Source organism: Numenius arquata, chromosome 1, assembly GCF_964106895.1.
Source record: "Numenius arquata chromosome 1, bNumArq3.hap1.1, whole genome shotgun sequence".
NCBI lineage: Eukaryota > Metazoa > Chordata > Aves > Charadriiformes > Scolopacidae > Numenius > Numenius arquata.
This window is the reverse complement of record NC_133576.1, coordinates 22,023,246-22,041,101: the sequence shown is the minus strand read 5'-3', so window position 1 is coordinate 22,041,101 and position 17,856 is coordinate 22,023,246. Positions and strand designations below refer to the sequence as shown.

General features: G+C 45.6%; 1 protein-coding gene across 1 annotated transcript; it reads right to left on the bottom strand.

The window, feature by feature from the left end:
* Positions 1–5,045: 5,045 nt before the first annotated feature.
* On the bottom strand, positions 5,046–14,150 carry LOC141471499 (OX-2 membrane glycoprotein-like). Its single transcript, XM_074158100.1, has 4 exons — positions 14,105–14,150; positions 11,350–11,685; positions 5,884–6,195; positions 5,046–5,362 (listed from the first exon to the last, which is right to left on the bottom strand). Exons 1-4 carry the CDS (start codon positions 14,148–14,150, stop codon positions 5,046–5,048), a joined length of 1,011 nt encoding a protein of 336 aa, XP_074014201.1.
* Positions 14,151–17,856: the final 3,706 nt, after the last annotated feature.

The window sequence follows — 17,856 nt, the reverse complement described above, 5'->3', positions numbered from 1 at the left end:
AATATTCTGATTGAAAAAAACATCTCCAATTTTTCATCTGAAAGTGTAGGGTGGGTTTTTTTTCCTGCAAACTTTTCATTGCATCTTGCTCTTTCATGTACAATTTCAAGTGCTCTTTTACTAGACAAGCTGCCTTTTCGTCCCTTTTCTTTAGGCTGGTTAAGGACTGCAGCTTCTGCCAAGTTAGGGAAGTCAAAACGCTCTCTGTATTGTGTATGGGTCTTCAACTGAGGATTCCTTCAAGCTTCCCAGGAAATTCAGGTGGCTTTTTTTTTCAAAGCCAAACAGACTACAACAGAGTCCAACTACAAACAGCTTGCTTCAGTGCTCCTTTCACACACAGCTTTACATGAGCAAAGATGAAAGCAGCGGAGATATGAGAAGGCCCTTTTTATGGCTTCCAAAATATGAGTAATTTCTGGTATACTAAGAGTGAAAACAAAAATGTGCTTGATTTTTATCTGCCTGGTTAGTCAGTCTCATTTATGACAGAGAAAAATGCACTCATTTAGTGCAATTCTCTTATTTCAGCTGATTTGCAGGGGCTGAGTGCTGAAAACTGAATTAAAAACAATTGGTTATATTTTCTTCCATGTCTGAGTTAAGAAAATTTACCAGTGTGGTATTTAGTAGATGAATCATTCCCCCAGGGTCACACAACAGAGAAATGATGAATGATGCTTTCAATCTTCTATCACCAACACAAAGTTCCTTTTCACTGTGCGGACTTAGTCCTATGTCTCTGCTGGCAGTGATTTCAGACAAAGAATATTCTTCTTAATGCAGCCAGTAACTTGTAAAACATCTAAGGGTAGCATTTCAGCTACATTTCAAAGTCACATCTTCAGCCAGAGCTGCTAGGGCAATTCCATTACACCTTACTGCTCTCTTAGAACTGGGAAGCCGGTACCTAGGCAAATAAAAATACCAGCATGGTACATCTCTGAAACAGCCTGGCATGCCAAAACAGGAACCTGGGCATTTTATACAGTACAGCCTGAGGTCCCTTTATGATATATCAATACATATAAATTTAAAATACAGTTTAAAAATACATTGTCTTAAGGTCCTACATGAGTTAAAACCCAAGCTGGCTAATGTCAAGATCAAAGGATCCCAGAACAGAGACATCTGGACTAAATAATCCCATTTGCTTTGCAGAGAGACACGTTAACCAGAGCCAGTTTTACTCAAGTAAGAGGCCAGCATTCCCCCTTGCCCTCTTTCTATCTGTTAGGAAAAATGGTGCCCTGCATCGACACCGCTGTTGCAACGGCAGGAGGCGGCCAAAGCCAGAGTTGTGTCAGACCAACAACTGCCCAGCCATGAGACAGGTAAAAACCTAGGCTTTTTGCATTTTGTTTGTTTTGGCTTTGGTTTTAGTGGTTGTTGGGTTTTTGCTTTTTTGTTTTGTTATTTTTGGGGTTTTTTTTTGTTTGTGTCTTTTTTTGTTTGTTGGGGGGGGTTTTTTGTGTTTTGTTTTTTACAGGTGGGACATTCCTGTAAACTTCGAAAATATGCCCGCTTCCATTTAATTACAAAGTTAACCTGCTTCATATCATTCATATTGGAGTAGCAAAATAGAGCAGTCCATTCCACTTTAATTTGTTACCAGTTTTATTTTTACTTCTCAAGACCTATTCAAAATTTGTAACATTTCATAGCCTAGATACTATTTATTAAAATAAACACTAAGTATCTGTATAGACCCATCTGAAATATAGCCTCCAAAGAATTACTTCCACATTGTTAACAGCGATAACTGAACAGACAAGCACAAGATAATCACAAAGAAACCTCAGTACAGCAGCTAGGATGTTACCCACCCACAGTAAAAACTTCTGATCTCCTCAGTGATGCGCTTGTCTATTCCCTGAAAGGTGGTTTGTATCTATTTTGTACTTTTTTTTTTTTTTCTCCCATCTAACAGCCAGTTATAGGTAGTCTGTATGCTTACGTTCCTTCCACTGCTACATGAAACCAAAGCCCACAGCACTAGCATACAACATTTTATGGCACTGCATTTTAGTAGGTGGCTTTGCATAGCATGAAGGCAAATACATGTATTGGTTTTAAGTGTTCTGCCTTGGGATGTTCTTTGCTGTTCCCATTCCGATACTGTGAAAGACAAATAGATCGATAACGTCTTCCTTTCTTGTACAGCATTTTGCTTGTAAGCTACCAGATCCTTCTCTTTCACTCAGTCTCTAGTCCTATCATGCTTGTAAGCAGAAACCCACAAAAGCTTTTCACAATTCAACATTCAGCCAAATAGTATAAGAAATTACAATCCCTCATGTAAAGAGATACTTTCATGACTCCAAACCCTGCTTTCCCCCACTCCAGGTGATCAGCTTGTAGAAGATAATAATAGGTAATCTCCACCATCTTCCTGGGTTTATAAAGGTTTCTTTCCAGCTTTGTGCCTTTCTCTCTTCACTCTGAAAAACCTTTTCGTTACCCGTGTGCAAACTCCCTGTTTCTGCAAGAGACTCATTTCTCCTTTTTTTTAAAAAAAGACCCGTTAGTTTAAACATCAGTGGAAACTTTCTTTTAGAACTCAAAAAAAAAGTCTCCAAAAACCCCCTGAAGTGCAAGAGCGGACCCTGCTGAGTGGTGGGGGCTGATGCCACCCAGCCTGTTCCAGAGTGCCAGGGGCTGAGCTCTGCCCTCATCCCCCATGAATCACCAACTCAGGGGAAAACCTGCTTCTCCCCTGGCCCCTTCCCTCACAAAGGAGGAGGAAATTAAGCTGCAATAATGGGAAATCTTGGACAAAAATGTGGCTTCCTCCTTTGACAGTTACGGGGTTCAGGAGACAAATTCCTGATTGTGACAGTTGCAGCCAGTTCCCCTTTCCCCACACTCACCAGCTGCACTATTACTAAGCTCTAGGGAGCCTAAAAAAGCCTTTTATCACAAGGACTGAGTTTATTCATTCTCCACTCACCCACTCGCTTTCATTTTAGGTTACTTGGCTTTTTGACTACAACTCAGCCTGATTCATCTAGGACGCGCACATTTGAAGTAGATGGGTGAGGAAAACCCAGGTGACATGCACTTGCTCTGGGAAGCCAGGAGGAGAGGGCACAGCCTGCACCAGCCGCCTTCATGGTCCCCACAAGATCACACTGGCTTGGGAGGGGGATGCTCATTTCTGCTTCCCTAGCTCTGCAGGGAAAGGTTTTGAAAGCATAGGATGGGGATCAGAGAATTACAGGAGAACTACAAAGATCTGACCTACAGGTTAGAAGTAATTAATTTTAAGCAATAGGTAATACATGTCACCCTGTCCCAGTGTATATCTGCTCACATGCAGCACCCACCTCCTCACTCCTACCAGCCTCCTGCTTCCCTCCACACTCACCTGCCACAACACACACAAAGTCCACCAGCCAGCCTACTGATCCTCCAACTGCTCTTTTATTTCCCTGTTTCCCCCTGCAGGCAGGTGGGACTTCTGGAAACACAAGGCAGCTGTGATTAATAGATTAGGGAAATTAAGAAGGGGGCTGTGGAAGCTACAGAAGAAGAAGAAGGGAGAAGGAAACATCTCTGTTCCCCTTTGATTTTGTGTTACTTTCTAGGAAAGGCTGGTGGAAGTCAGAGTTGGCAACTTCCTCATGCCTGATGATTACTGGCTTGAAGCCTGTTGCTCCTGGCGCCTGGGTTACAAGTTCAGGCTGGCTGCAGTCTTAGCCTGATCTTTCATGCCCCTTGGGGAAGAGCTTCAAACCCTTGAAGCTCACAGAAGTGTGCTAGGCTGCTCCACTGGATCTTCTGCTCCCGGGGTCTTGGTGGGTGTCTCCTTTGATCCATCACAACGCCTCCCAGGCCAGCACCCCTACAAAATGATGCCCTGTTTCAAATGGTACCCCACCCGGTGTTGAGCCTCCAGTGTTAAAATATCAGAAAGGAATAAACAAAACCTTCAAAACTCCAGAAAATACAAAACATGGGTTTCATTATGCAGAGCCCCAAAGACAGTCTGAGTCTCAAATAAATATCTTACAGCTTTTTTCTACAAAATGGAATATTATACTGTAACAAAATAAATAAGTATCTATTATAAATTGTCCTTTTTTGTATTTTTCCCTTGGAGTAGAGTCACAGCAGGTTTTCTTGGAAGCCTGAGGTGCCATTGTAAGAAGATTCTCTCTCAAGTGTGTAGGGTGGGCAGCTGCTCAGGTGTTCAGTGGTGCCCCAGGGCTGGGGGGCACCGAGGGAGCCCGCCGGCCCACAGCTCCATATTGCCTGCATTTCTTGGCCTTGGTACAGGCAGGAAGGACCTAACAGAAGATAAATTGTTGTGTTTTTTTCCTTTTTCAAAGTATATGGATATTTTAACTGTGGGTGTAAAGATCTGGGCTGTGTGCATTACCCAATGGGTCCTTGCATTGCTCTGTGAGGGGAGACTAAAGTTTTCCCCTTGTAACACCCCCATCAGGCTCAGCTTGTACCTAGAGGCGTGGCAGCCATGGAAGAAGACATGTATGGCATTTTCTCCCACTATTTTTTGTCTTCAAAACACTCATCAAAAGTAAGGGTGCACACTCTGGGTATGTCCCGTGAGGAGGCTGAGGTGCCTTCAGCACAAAGTTGGGTTGCAATTTTCTGAAATGGTACCACCTCAGTTTACCCCCTCCTCGAGCTTGCCCTCTTCACCCCCTGTGCCAGGACAGCCTTGGTGGACAACCAGCAGCACCTTGGCCCCTGCTGTTGTGCAGCAGCCTGGGCTTTCTGCACAGAGGCACGCTTTTCCTCTAAAGGCCCCGTTTTGTTTGAGATGTGTCCTCAAAGCTGCCTCCATGGGCCACGCTGGCCATGACGGAGGGATATTTTTCTAGGAGACGCAGAAGTATGGTGCAAGGGTATGGCCACTGCTTGGACAACTTCTTTGTGCATAAATATAGTAACAGAGCAATGGTTCCCCTGCAGCATGTCTTGGCATTTGGAAAGTGAATGTTTTCTAGTTGCCACCACTGTCGAGCTCCTATGGACCTGGCTAAGCACCTTCAGGTTTCCCCTTCCCAGCGTGCAACTTCCTAGCCATCTGGCTGGGGACTGATCCTTTCACCCCTCTCAGCCCCGGGTGCATCCCGGGCTGGGCAGCATGCAGCCAGACTCAGAGTGGCCAGGCAAAACCGGCTCCTGGTGGTGATTCTCGCAACCGGTGGGGGTGAGCCCCGCCACAGACTGGGGAAAGTTAGACCTACCCAGCATGGCTGGGCCGGGTTTCTCTCCGGGTCGTGTAGGTGCCTGAGGCAGTGGCAGAGGAGGCAGGCGAGAAGAAGGAGGGAAATCAGGGGGACCAGCACCCCCACCACAATGGCAATGGCCGGTGCCGCACTTCTGTCCGGACCTGTGGGGAAAGCAGTGGGTACTCAGTTTGTGCATGAAGGGGGAAAAAACAACAAATCAAACTCATTTCAGACGTCCCTTGGCCAGTCCCTGGGGTGGGACGGGGTGGACAGGGGCACTGGGAGCACATGCCAGCACGCGCACAAGTGGCACCGCCAGCAGATCTGTGTTTGAGGTCTGATGCCGTGGTTGGGCATGCGGCACCCAGTCCCTCCAAACTACCCAAAGCTGGCACATTGTGTTGGTGCATCAGGCTATGTGACAGGGAAACCCTGCGAGTCCTCAGCAGAGGCAGGGAGGCTGTAGCACATCACGGCATGCCAGGGACCCGATGGGCAGTATGGCATTATATGCCACCACCCACGTGTTTGGCCACTCCTCAGCACCTCCACCGTCCCTGGAAGCTCTTCCAGGTGCCTTCCCCACCTGCCCCCTGACTCTCTAAGGAGTTTCCTGATTACCCCAGAATGTGCTTCATGGTCCCCTCCCTGCTCCAGAGAAGGAGCAGGGTTACATACTGACCCTGTGCCAGGCTGTCCATGGGCAGGACCAGGGTCCCATTTAGAGAGGGATGTTGGATCACGCAGGCAATGGGGTACTCCTGGAGGATTTTGGCGTGGGCATGGGTGAAATTGCTGATGACAGTCACGCTCTGGTTGCCGAGCCCGATGTGGTACTCCCTTGGTTTCTGCTGCAGAATGCTGGGAAGGCGCCAGGTGATTTTTGGAGCTGGCTTCCCTGTTGCTGAGCAGCTCATCCCCACCACATTCTGAGAGTCCTCAGCTTTGTCTGGGCTGGGTATAAGCTTAGCCTCCACTTTGGGGTTTGAGATGGCTGTAAACACAAAGTGACAAAATGCGTTACTTTCTGCTCACATTTGAGCAAAGAGCATCTGTATTTACAAATTTATCTTGGAGGACAACTTTGATACCTAATCTTGCCTCCCCCTCCCCAAAGCCCGGGCAGTAACAAATAAACATGAAAGTGATCAGGCAGCAGTCTGGAAATTAAGAACTTGGAAAAAACAAAGGACAGAGGGTAAAAGCATCCGTGTTTCAATTCTGTTGAAATTTCTGTTTTCAATTTCTGCAGCGCTGCAGCATCCCAACTGAGAAGTGGTGATTATGGACGAGTTAAAAACAACAGGTAGTGAAACCGTGAAACCACATGTCCTCTCTCTGAAAGAGCTAAACTGCTCCAATGGGTCAAAATTCTTGTTCTTTTCCCTTAAGTGTATCTGCAGGATTAGTTTTATTACTGCTAGACATGTGTGGACTTGTGCACCGAAGAACTAAATGCACCTATTTATGCAATACAGTAATAGTGAATTTGTATGTGATTACACCACAGGATTTCACCTGTGGAGGTTTTGTGCTTGTACAACTTTCTTCCCGCTAGTGTTGGGTTTTGGGGGCATTTTGGTATCCAGCAAAGCCTTCATTAAAGATCATTTGTTCTGAACTCCTTCTCACCCTAGAGGATTTGTGGATACTGTCACATTTAATCTTAGTCATCAAGAAGGATGAACGACAGGAGTCATTCAGGCTTACTCACTCACATGAAGCCTGCTTGTTGATTCCCGTTTATATGAGCTGTATTTGCAAGGAGTTAAGAAAGGGGAGGAGTGAATGAAGCCGTTTTGAACCTGGGTAGAACTCCAGGGCAGATCTGAGCACATAAGGACACATGTATCCCCTGTGGAAAATCACCTATGTATTCCTCGGCCATAAAATCACACCATAATTTGGGTCAGAAAGGACCTCTGGAGGTCATCTGGTCTAAGCCCCTGCTAAAAGCCAGACTAATTAGCTGAATTTCCTCGGGCCAGGACCTATAAAATCATGTAGCTCCATTTGGGAGTGCAATCCACAGGTTTCCATATGGCAGCTCACCAGCCTGCCTTCTACTTCTGTGCATGTGCTTATGGCACAGGGTCCAAACCACCACTGTTTTTAATCATTTAAGTGCAGTCGCCATTCTAGTTTCATTCAAGTCTGAGTTAATATGAGTGCTCTATGATTTAAAAAGTATCTATTACTGCATTTAGTAGTACTCCATGTGTGTATTAGTAATTACATAGCAAAAATAACTATGGTCAGCACAATATTTATGCTGAAATTAAGTTTTGTCCCAACACTAGCAAATATATCACCATCATTTTGCAATCCTACTTTTAAACAAACGAACAAACAAATCTGTTTGTTCTTCTTAGGGAAAATGATTCTTTTCCCTTTTCAGAGGTAAATGAAGATTTGCATATGAATGAGGTGTAGAACACATCAAATGATACTGTTAAAAGGGAAAAAGGCTTGTGCTTAATGCATAACGATGCCTATAACCTCCTGGTACAACTCCAGATGGACCTCATGAGGTTGTCTGGATCCTCCAAGCCCTAACTGCTGGAGGGTGGAAGCAAGATGTATGTATACCATCAGTTTTGTTGTTTTGGTTTGTTTTGGTGGTTTTTTTTTTTTTTCTTTTTAATGGCTAGACCTCATTTATTTACTATGGTCATGCCTGTGTAGGAAAAAAAAAAAAAGAAAGCAGTCATTTCTCATTTTTTGCATGACCCATAGACAGAAACTTAAAGCCCACAAGCAGAGTTGATGAAACCCACTAGTGTTGCTCTGACAGCAACAAGAAAAGTGTTCAGGGGGATTTTAGCTGGAACTTCTCAAAATCTCCCATGTATGAAAATACAAGTGTCACAAACAGTTTATGTTTTGATTAGTAAATGAGCTCTGAACTTCTTCTTTCGCTCACGGGATGCATAAAAATAACATATCCACCCACGGCATTAACTTTAAATATTAGCTTGCAAGATCCAAAAGCAGTAAAGGAAAGCTGTCACGGATGTTTCCAGAGGGGATGAGAAAAATTGCTCAGTATCTTGGCAGAAACACATGCACTCCACATCTGCTCTTCTTCTGACTAAGCAGTCCTCTCTCTTCTCACATTGGACCCAAAGGAATGATTATCATGTGAAAAAATTCCTGTAGGGTGAGCTCCCCCTCAGCAAGTGTCTGTAATAGATGCACAGTCAAAACCTGCAAGTCCATCTGCCTTGCTACAGTCCTGCTACACGGTTTGTTAGCCTGTGCCCGCTGTTGATGTCTGATGTATAAAATTAAATTAACTGCATCTTTTGTCTTTCATCAAAATATTTGTTTCCAGTGAAAAAGTACCTGCAAGAGATGTTGTACGCAAGTACTTGCATTAGTGGTCCTGCAGAGCAATAATGCGAACGTTACCAAATTTGAGCTGTGGCGGTTTTTCCAAGTACTTGAAAAAGGGACTTTTTAGTGAAGTACATCAGCTTTGATTATCTGTAATGGCCTTCTGTAATTAAAGGGGGACTGTCAGGTCACGATCTGCTCTTTATGTTTAAAGTCTTGACAGTGATCTCGGAGAGATTGATAAAAATTTTTAGGAATTATAGTATGCCTCATGACGACAGAAAGCCTTTTCCAACCATATGGGTGTTCATCAGCAACCCCATGCTTCAGTTTCCCTGTCTAAGAAGTAGTGATGGCATTTCTCCACTGTGCTCGAGCCTTCCAGGAGAACAGTACCATCTATGATGAAGGCAGAAGGTCCCTCCAGCAAATGCCCAGGGAATTTTGTGACCCAGCAGGTCTTGGCCATTCTTGTGTGGCACATCCCCCTCTCTCAGTACCTTCTCACTGTACCTGCTTCCTGGATTTCTCATCCTTTTTGGCGATGAAGGCCAGAAAGACATTTCCAAAGCAAAATGGAAGGGGAAGGGGAGCAGGCCATTTAAAAGAAGCCTGTCAAGCACAGTTTAAATGATTCTGTTCCCAAAATGGTTTTCACTACAGGGTAGGAAATTTCTGCTGCTTCTTGGGTTTTCTGTTTTCAGCCAGGCTGATCTGAGATTCCTCCAGTCATACCTGTTTCTTTTTTCACAGTGTGGTATCCAGTTCTTAAGTGGTTTCACTTCCCCTCATCACACAGCAGCAGTGCCCATCCTGGAACAGCCCCTCTTGCGAAGGCTGTTGTAATCGGGCAGTTACCAATTTGTAAATTCCCTGGCAGTCCCCTCTTGAGGGCAAAGACATGGCAGTGTTTCATTTTCAGCTGGTGTCTCTGTAAGCTAGCTTGCTCACCTTGCCCTGAACCTTTGGGCCTCAGGAGATTCCTGCTGGCCTCATGCTCCATCCTGGGGAGTCCTCTGGGCTTGTTCAGACAAGTTGCTCCCACCATTGCGAGTTGGGGAATAAGGGAGTAAAACTGTGGCTTTTAAGTTGTGTCACATAAATTAGCTTCAATGAAATATGCTGTACGTGAACGAAAAAATAGCACAGTAACAAGCACTTGGTTTATTCAAGATGACCCTCCAGACATGTTTGATAAAGCACATTTCAGGGAGGCTACCGTGACCCCAGTGAGCCAGCCCCTGGCAGTGGCCTAACAGGAGCAGTGGGCTCCTGCCTGCCTGTGAGACAAGTGAAACCCTTCTCAGTTGATGTGTTTTTGTTCAAGATGCAGGAAAAGATGCTCACAGGAGCGTGTGTAGCAGTAGAAAAACTTACTTTTTTTTTTTTTAAAGTAGTGGTCTGCTAAAGGATGAATCATAGCCACAAGGCTGGTGATTTGAGAAAATATTTGCCCCTCTTGGATAAAAAAAAAACAAACACAAAAAAACCAACAAAACAAACCAAATCTATCTCTGTATTTAGATTCACATGATAAATGAGAAAGGGATTCCTCTGCAAGGCACTTCCATATTTTCCTGTAACGTATAAATCAGTGTTTACCCTCTGAATGACTCAAGGCTGGGTGTTTTTAGGAACACCTTCCTCTTCATATCTGAAATACTGAGTGAATTTATCCTAATTTCTCTCTTCTGCTCTAGGAGCTTTCCCAAGAGAGAGGAAAAAGAACTTTTGTTCCAGACATGGTTTTCCCTTGTATTTCCCCCCGCCTTTCCCCTATTGCTTAAATCAGCTTTCCCTTAATAGCCAGAGGCATCTTTTTTTCCACACAGAGGACTCCTCGCACATGGGTATGTGTTTGGGCATGTGTCTGTGTCTTTGTCAGCAGAAGGTACTAGGGATAAACAAAATACTCTGCAGGGGTCATACCACCAGTGGCAGGTCCCAGCCACTGATGTTTTCCACATGGGACATGATCTTTGGCCAATGACCCCACAACGGAGTCAATGATGAGAAAGTCAGGAGCTAACACAGTGCCCTCGGGGCGTATTTAATGTCTCAGCTTTTTCAATGGCAAAAAAACAAGACCATCCCTCAAAAGATAAACAGCTTTTCACTCTTGTTCCTTTTGAGTTAATCTATTTGTCTGTATTTCAGTTTGTACTTGCTAGCTGATGATTGTTAAATATTGCCACCTCCACTTACGATTTGTTTTAACTCTCTTCTTGAAGCTCATCGATGCTGACTTGCACAAGATATTTGTGTGGTAAAGCTCACAAGCTGTACTGTATTTCAGCCTTTTTTTTTTTCCCCATCCCTTTCCTGGACACAGATTAACTACTGTCACTTTTACTATGGCTTCAAAATCAGCTACTCTGGCCATGCATATGCCATTCACTGCCTTCTGAATATTTTGAATTTAAAGACCAAAGGCAGAGTAAGAAAAAACTGCCCGATTTCCAAGCTTAGGAGACAAGAGCAACAGTCAAAGGAAGCAGAGGAGGACAGGGTTCGTGGCTGCGGCAGGCCAGCTGTCAGCACTGCACACAGCCAGGGAAACTTGGAGGAAGTCATGGGTTACACATCAGTTTTTGGATCTCAATCTTGTTGACTTAAAGGGGAAGAAAATTAAAGAACTGTTGAATGCTGGTTTCCCATCAGAGGTAAAACCAGAAAGGGAGGGAGAGTAGAGAGGAAGCTGAGCCACCTTTCCCGCAGCGATTTAGCAATGACCAGAGGTCAGGGAAGGTCTTTCCCAGGGAAAATGACCTGGTCCTCAGATGACAGTCCGTACGCAATTATGATGCCTTACCATAAACATTGAGACACATCCTGCCAGTGACAGCTCCCGAGGGGAATGTGTTAAAGATGCACTTGTAACATCCTTCGTCTTGAAGGGTGACTCCATGAAGGGAGATGGCCGAGGCTTGTAACTCACTGTGGGCAAAGCTCACGTGGCCAATGTAGCCCTTTGTGATCTTTTGGCCATTCATTGTACTGTAAGTTGCTATGTTGTCTTCAGCCCCGTCCACCTCCTTCTGCCAGGTTACCTGTAGCACATCTTCTTTTGTGACCGATCGGCACGAAAAAGTAACATTTCCTCCTGCCCGAACCGACTGGACCTTTCTGTGCATCACCTGCACAGAGCCTGGGGGAAAAGCAAGTTCACTCAGCATTTCTGACCATCCTTCTGCAACCCACCCCCAGCAGAGGCCCCTCCAGCCCCTCGCCCTCTCTCCTGAGTGCAGCAGCTCTGGAAGATCTCTGTGCCCCTCCACCTAGGGAAAAAAATGAAAGTGGACCTCAAAAGAATTCCTCTGAGAATTTAGCTGGGCCTGACACCTTTCACACAAAGCATCTCGCCAGCCTGATGTCTGTGCTGTAGAGAGTGCCACTAAGAAAAGCAGCTGCAGCGTCACGAGTAACTGATTTCTGTCTGCTAAGACTGTTATCCCACAGGTGCCCATGGAGAGGTTCCCTGAATGTTCATAGATTCATAGATTGGTCCAGGCCAGAAGGGACCTCCAAAGGTCATCTAGGCCGACCTTCCCGCAGTCAGCTGGGACACCCCCAACTAGACCAGGTTGCCCAGGGCCTCGTCGAGCTTCACCTTGAATATCTCAAGGGAAGGGGCCTCAACCACCTCCCTGGGCAACCTGTTCCAGTGTTCCACCACCCTCATGGTAAAGAATTTTTTCCTAATATCCAATCTAAATCTCCCTTTCTCCAGCTTAAAACCATTGCCCCTCGTCCTGTCCCTGCAGGCCTTTGGAAGCAGACCCTCCCCAGCCTTCCTGTAGGCCCCCCTCAGGTACTGGAAGGCCGCTACTAGGTCTCCCCGGAGCCTCCTTTTCTCCAAGCTAAACAACCCCAGCTCCCTCAGTCTGTCCTCATAGCAGAGGTGCTCCAGCCCCCTGATCATTTTGGTGGCCCTCCTCTGGACCCGCTCCATCAGGTCCATGTCCTTTCTACATCGAGGGCTCCAGACCTGCACACAGTGCTCCAGGTGAGGTCTCAGCAGAGCAGAGGAAAGTGGCAGAATCACCTCTCTGGATCTGCCGGCAACACTTCTTTTGATGCAGCCCAGGATGCGATTGGCCTTCTGGGCTGCGAGAGCACATTGCCTGCTCATGTCCAGCTTCTCGTCCACCAGCACCCCCAAGTCCCTTTCCTCAGGGCTGCTTTCTAATACCTCATCCCCCAGTCTGTATTTATACCGAGGATTGTTTCAGCCCAGGTGCAGAATCCTGCACTTGCTTTTGTTGAACCTCATGAGGTTCAGCCCTGCTAATACCCAAATGGCCACCAGCATATTACCACTCTCTGAACACTCCTGCAGCACAGTGAGAAGGAAAGTGAAGCTGCTAAAAATCTTCCATGTATCGCTATACATCGTGCATCCACATTTGTCAGAAACTGACAAGAGAACGGAAAACCAGAAGAAAAAATAATGGTAGGGAGGACCAGAGGCAAACTGCATCCATCCTCCTGTCTCAGGCTTGAGGCCACGCAGCTGGGAAGCAGCTGAGACCCTGCTGAAGGTCCACAGATGGAAAAATTTTATAGCATTAATACCATGGTATTAAAGGACCCCAGGTTAAAGAAAAAAGAAGTAAAAATCAATCTCCTCTTCCAATGCACAGACTTGAATTCATTTTACAATGTGGAAAAACTATTAAGGGGACAAGCAAGCAAAATGGATCAGCTCAGCTCTGCAGTCCTCTTAGGATAATAGTTTTTAAGCCTTATTTGCATACATCAGCATGGGAAGAGAGACAGCAGCAGGGATGATTTCAGCACTGAAAACATATAATTCATTTTACAAGAAAGGGGAATAGCTTTGCAGGTTTTAAAGAGGAGTGGGGCTGGCTACAGTGCTGAGAGGTACGCTTGTCTAGCCTACTCAACAAAACTCACTCACGTCCTGTGGCCATGGCCAGGCAGATCTCTGCAGGAGACCAAGAAACCAACTGTGAAGCTGTGCCAGTCATTTTGCTTTTCAGAGCTCAGTAGCGCCACAGCCAGAATACGGACCATGACCATGGAAGCTACTTTCAAACAAATTTAGGCTTTTCTACATGATTTTTAATTACAAAAACAAGTGTAACACACCCACGCTTTTAGTGGCCTGAACAGACACCTACAAGCGCTATATCCATCACTACAAATAATTCTGTCCTGGCTAAAGCATATCAGTGCCATACTCTAACCCAAACCCCAGCAACCACAGGAGATGAAATCATACGGGTTATTAGAAGCACTTGAACATTTGAAGGTTTATGATTTTCAAATTGCAATAAATCCGTACATCTGTCTGCAGCTTATAAAGACATTGGTAATAAATTAAGGAGAGGATGTTGTCAACGCAACCAGCAGTGACAAATCTGAAGCCCCACGCAAGCGGTGCAGTCGCGTGCAGTGCCACAAGAGCCCTGTCACCGCTGGGTTCACCCCGAGGGGAAGCGAGGCGGGGGACTGCAGCACCCAGCAGCACAGCAGCAGGCTGGCAGGGCCACAGAGGTCCCTAATGCCATTACAAAAACAATACAGACAGACAATGGAGTTACCTGATGCGAGGGTCCAGATGCTGGAGAGAAGCAGATAAGCGACCATCATCTTAGCCATGCGCTCAGCGAGATGAGCAAGTGACTGATCCATTGAGCGTTGCTTCCCCTTTTTTATACACTTCGCTCTAACTCTAGGGACATTCCCCCTCCCTGCATATACGGTAAGAGGCACCTCGTAAAAACCTCCTGCCCTCCAGCATGCAGCTGAATAACAAAAATTTTGAGGGACATGACAACAAATGTCAGAGCCAGAAACGGAAGATTTCCCAGCTGGGCTGCTGGACAGACAGGGGTAATGGGGTTACAAGGCTGGGGTTTTCACAAGTGCCTTTTCCATAAGGTTAGGTTTTTGCAGGTGCCTAAACAAAAGCCCGGGTTTCTAAGCAGGTTGAGTGCCTGATACCTGTCAGTCTGCGAGGGGAAGGAGGAAAGGCCACCCTGGCCCTGATCTGAGCTCAGGGAAAGGAGCTCAGGTCAATAGTTACGCTGCAATGAGTAGTACAAATGTCCCCAACGTGTAACTCAGAGCACCCAATTAGGGATCTGCACAACACATGTAAATTGGTGGAGACCCAGGAGCTGCTGATGCTGCTGTAACACAACTCTTTTTCCAGGTAAGGAGAACAGAGCAAGACAACCCTGGGGCTTTCCCTGAGGGTTTTTGTCCCAGAGAAAAAGCTCAGTCTTGGTCTCCCCTCTCCTCCATTGAGGTTGCTCCCATCTCTGCACGTCTGTGCTCCTTCCCCAGCCCTGTGGGCCTCGGAAAGACAGGGCTGCCGTCCCACAAGCACACCCCTTACTCTCCACCCTCACCTGAGGTGACATAAAAATAGCTCACACGCCCATTTTGAGGCATTGTTTTTGTAGCTTTTTGCTCTGTCAGTTTTACCCCCGTGTTTCTCTTTTTCTGCTGGCGGTGATCACGTTGCTGAAACCAACAAAACCCTCAGCCCACAGGTCAATCACGCACTGCGCAGTGGGGAAACCAGCCGGCGAGACCTCATTTGCTAAAAAAGACTTGTACTGGTAAACTGTGTTTCGTGTTTCTGCTTTCTGATTAGGTGGCTTACATTTTTGTTAGTTCTCACTACTCCAAATGACTGTGATTGCATTTAAAATGTTTTATTTTGTTGGGTTGCTGCACAGATTAACCTTGAATCATGCAAATAGGTTGAGGGAAGCCAATGGGCCCAAATCATGATGTGGCAAAAAAATTTCTCAGATGTGCTTACACATGCACTGTTCCTTCTGCCTTCCCAAGTGGTAATTAATCATCTGAAAACAGAAACAGATCAAGTATCAGCCTCCTTTAAAGAAACATTTTGGATGTGCTTTTTAGTAGGTTCAATAATTCATTCCCATTACTCTGCAAACTGTGATTGCTTCATACTGTTGTTTTTTTCCTTTGAGGGATCACATCTCATTTTCCTTTTCTTGAGTTATTTTCATAGTTGCATTTTCCTGCAAGATTTCTGGAAGGGCATTCTGGCCTGAACAAATGTGAAATCAATGAAAAACAGTTCTTGGAGGGTTTGCCACACCATTTTGTAGCTATTAAACAATGCAAATAGCTCAAACAGGCTCTTCACCGAGTCAGAGGGAAAATGTCCAGCCTCAAAATGGGGATTGACAAGCAGATGTTTAATTTATGATTGTCAGCCTCCGAGAACTTCCAAAACTGAAAAAAAACCATTGAAGATTTGCTGAAACTACGGCCTTTTGCACCAGTCTCCTAGCAGAGTGAGAGCGATCTCTGCAAAGATTCATTCCAGGCTTTGTTGGTGTACTCACCTTAGGTCTGCTACAATTTTGAAACAAAAGATTAACAGAGGAACTTTCCACAAGCTTGCAGACACTATTGTTGAAGTCCTCATAGCTGAAATTCACCACTTAGTGATCAAAAAAGGAACTGTACTTGATTTAAAAAAGAACTGCAAGCCCAATTGATGTATTTTTCTCCTCATAGGAAATGTTCTTGTCAGCTTTAACCATTTTATTTTTGATCAGAAACACTCAGATCTTCCAAAAGTCCTCCAAACAATCCTGAAAATCTGGGTGAAGCTACAGCAAACACCTTTCAAAAAGAGAAAACCTTCAGTCTCAGCAACATCCAAGCAAAGGATAGAGATGGCTGTTGTGGTTGCACAAATGTGTTGACTTAATTTAAATTGTTTACAGCATCCCCTACACTGGCTGTTCCTTCCAGGCTCTCCCTCTCCCCGGACAGCTCCTGGCACCACAGGGAACCAAGGCATGCAGGGACCTCCCTCCCAGCCCGTGTGCGTAGGTGTCTGCATGCACATCCGACTGCTGCAACATCTCTTTCTGACACCCCCCACACTCCCACACAGCTCCCCCATCCCCTGTCTTCCTCCAGGGACCAGCCAACATCAGCAGTTGATTCATTACTTTAAACATAAGGCAGGCAGGTCCACTCATTGACTCCTCCACTTATTTCAATTTTGTGAGTATATCTTCAAGTGCATTTATTCAGACAGTTCCTGATCTGTTCGTCTTTGCATAGATTTTTGGTGGATTACAGACCTCCTCCTTGCTTGTCAGTCAGATCCCATGCTCTCTTGCTTCAGCTGCACAGCAGCTTCATTTCTGAGAACTGCATACCATGTCTGAGCTTCAGGCACTTTCCAGAGCCAGTGCAAGTTTGGGAATAAATTAGGCAGAAGATAGTTCTTCAGTCATTGCTTGAAAAACCCAGTGATTCACATTCTTCCCTTCCTTTCTGCTGCAATAGGATGGTCTCTCTAGTTCCCAGTAAATCAAAAAGGGACATAGAAGAATTAAGTACACAGTCACTAAATGACAACATTTCCTCACAGCCCAAGTGACTAATGATATCGATAAATCACCCAGTCAAACTTCTGGAAAATACTGCTGACAGGAGCCATTCAGGCACAATTGTAGTCTAAAACATTGTTTTGTCAAACATCAATCTAAAACATTGGTTTTTCAACCATCCAAACCCAGGTTAACAACTGGATAGCTGCCTACCTTGTCAGCAGGATTCAGTGCCACCACTCAAGGCATTGCCTGTAAAGACAACAAAACAGAGGGAGATGGTTTCATCCACTGCTGAATTGTAGTGACTCTTGGAGGTTGGTCCATCAGTACTAGTAGCAGGGACCACTATTGGGAAGAAGCTTGTCCAATGCAGTTGAACAGGACTAGAACTTTATAACATATTCATAAATAATGCCTGCCTATTGCAAGTCCCTCTACATCTTGGCTGGATTTGAAGAGCTGCAGTACACTGGGGTAAAGACAGTAGCTGCATCTACCACCTACTGTATGCTCCAGCCTGTGTCACTGCATGGGGGCAGGCTGCGGCAGGACCTGCAGTTGGTAGCCAAGGGATGCTGCAGGACCAGGTGATGCTCATTTGGGCAGGGTAAGAGACAAAGTGTCATGTTTGTGCACAAGTTTTAGATCAGATGGCACAAGGGCGGTTGGCACACAGCCACAGCTGTTTATCCTTGGTTGAGTTTAACTTGGAGGTATTTGATCTGCGATCTCTTCCCAAACTGGGCTCCCCCCATTTGGTCTCCCCCTGCTGTCGGATGCATTAAAAGACTGCAAATTACAGCTGCTGGCACCGAAATCTGGTGTGGGACTGCCTAGCAAAGTGCAAAAGGAAAAATGAAGGGGGGGGGCCTGCTTAGCTGAGACCTAGCTCATAGTGGTGTACACCTATCTGGAAAACCACGTTACCAGGGGACAGCACATGTTTTGAAACT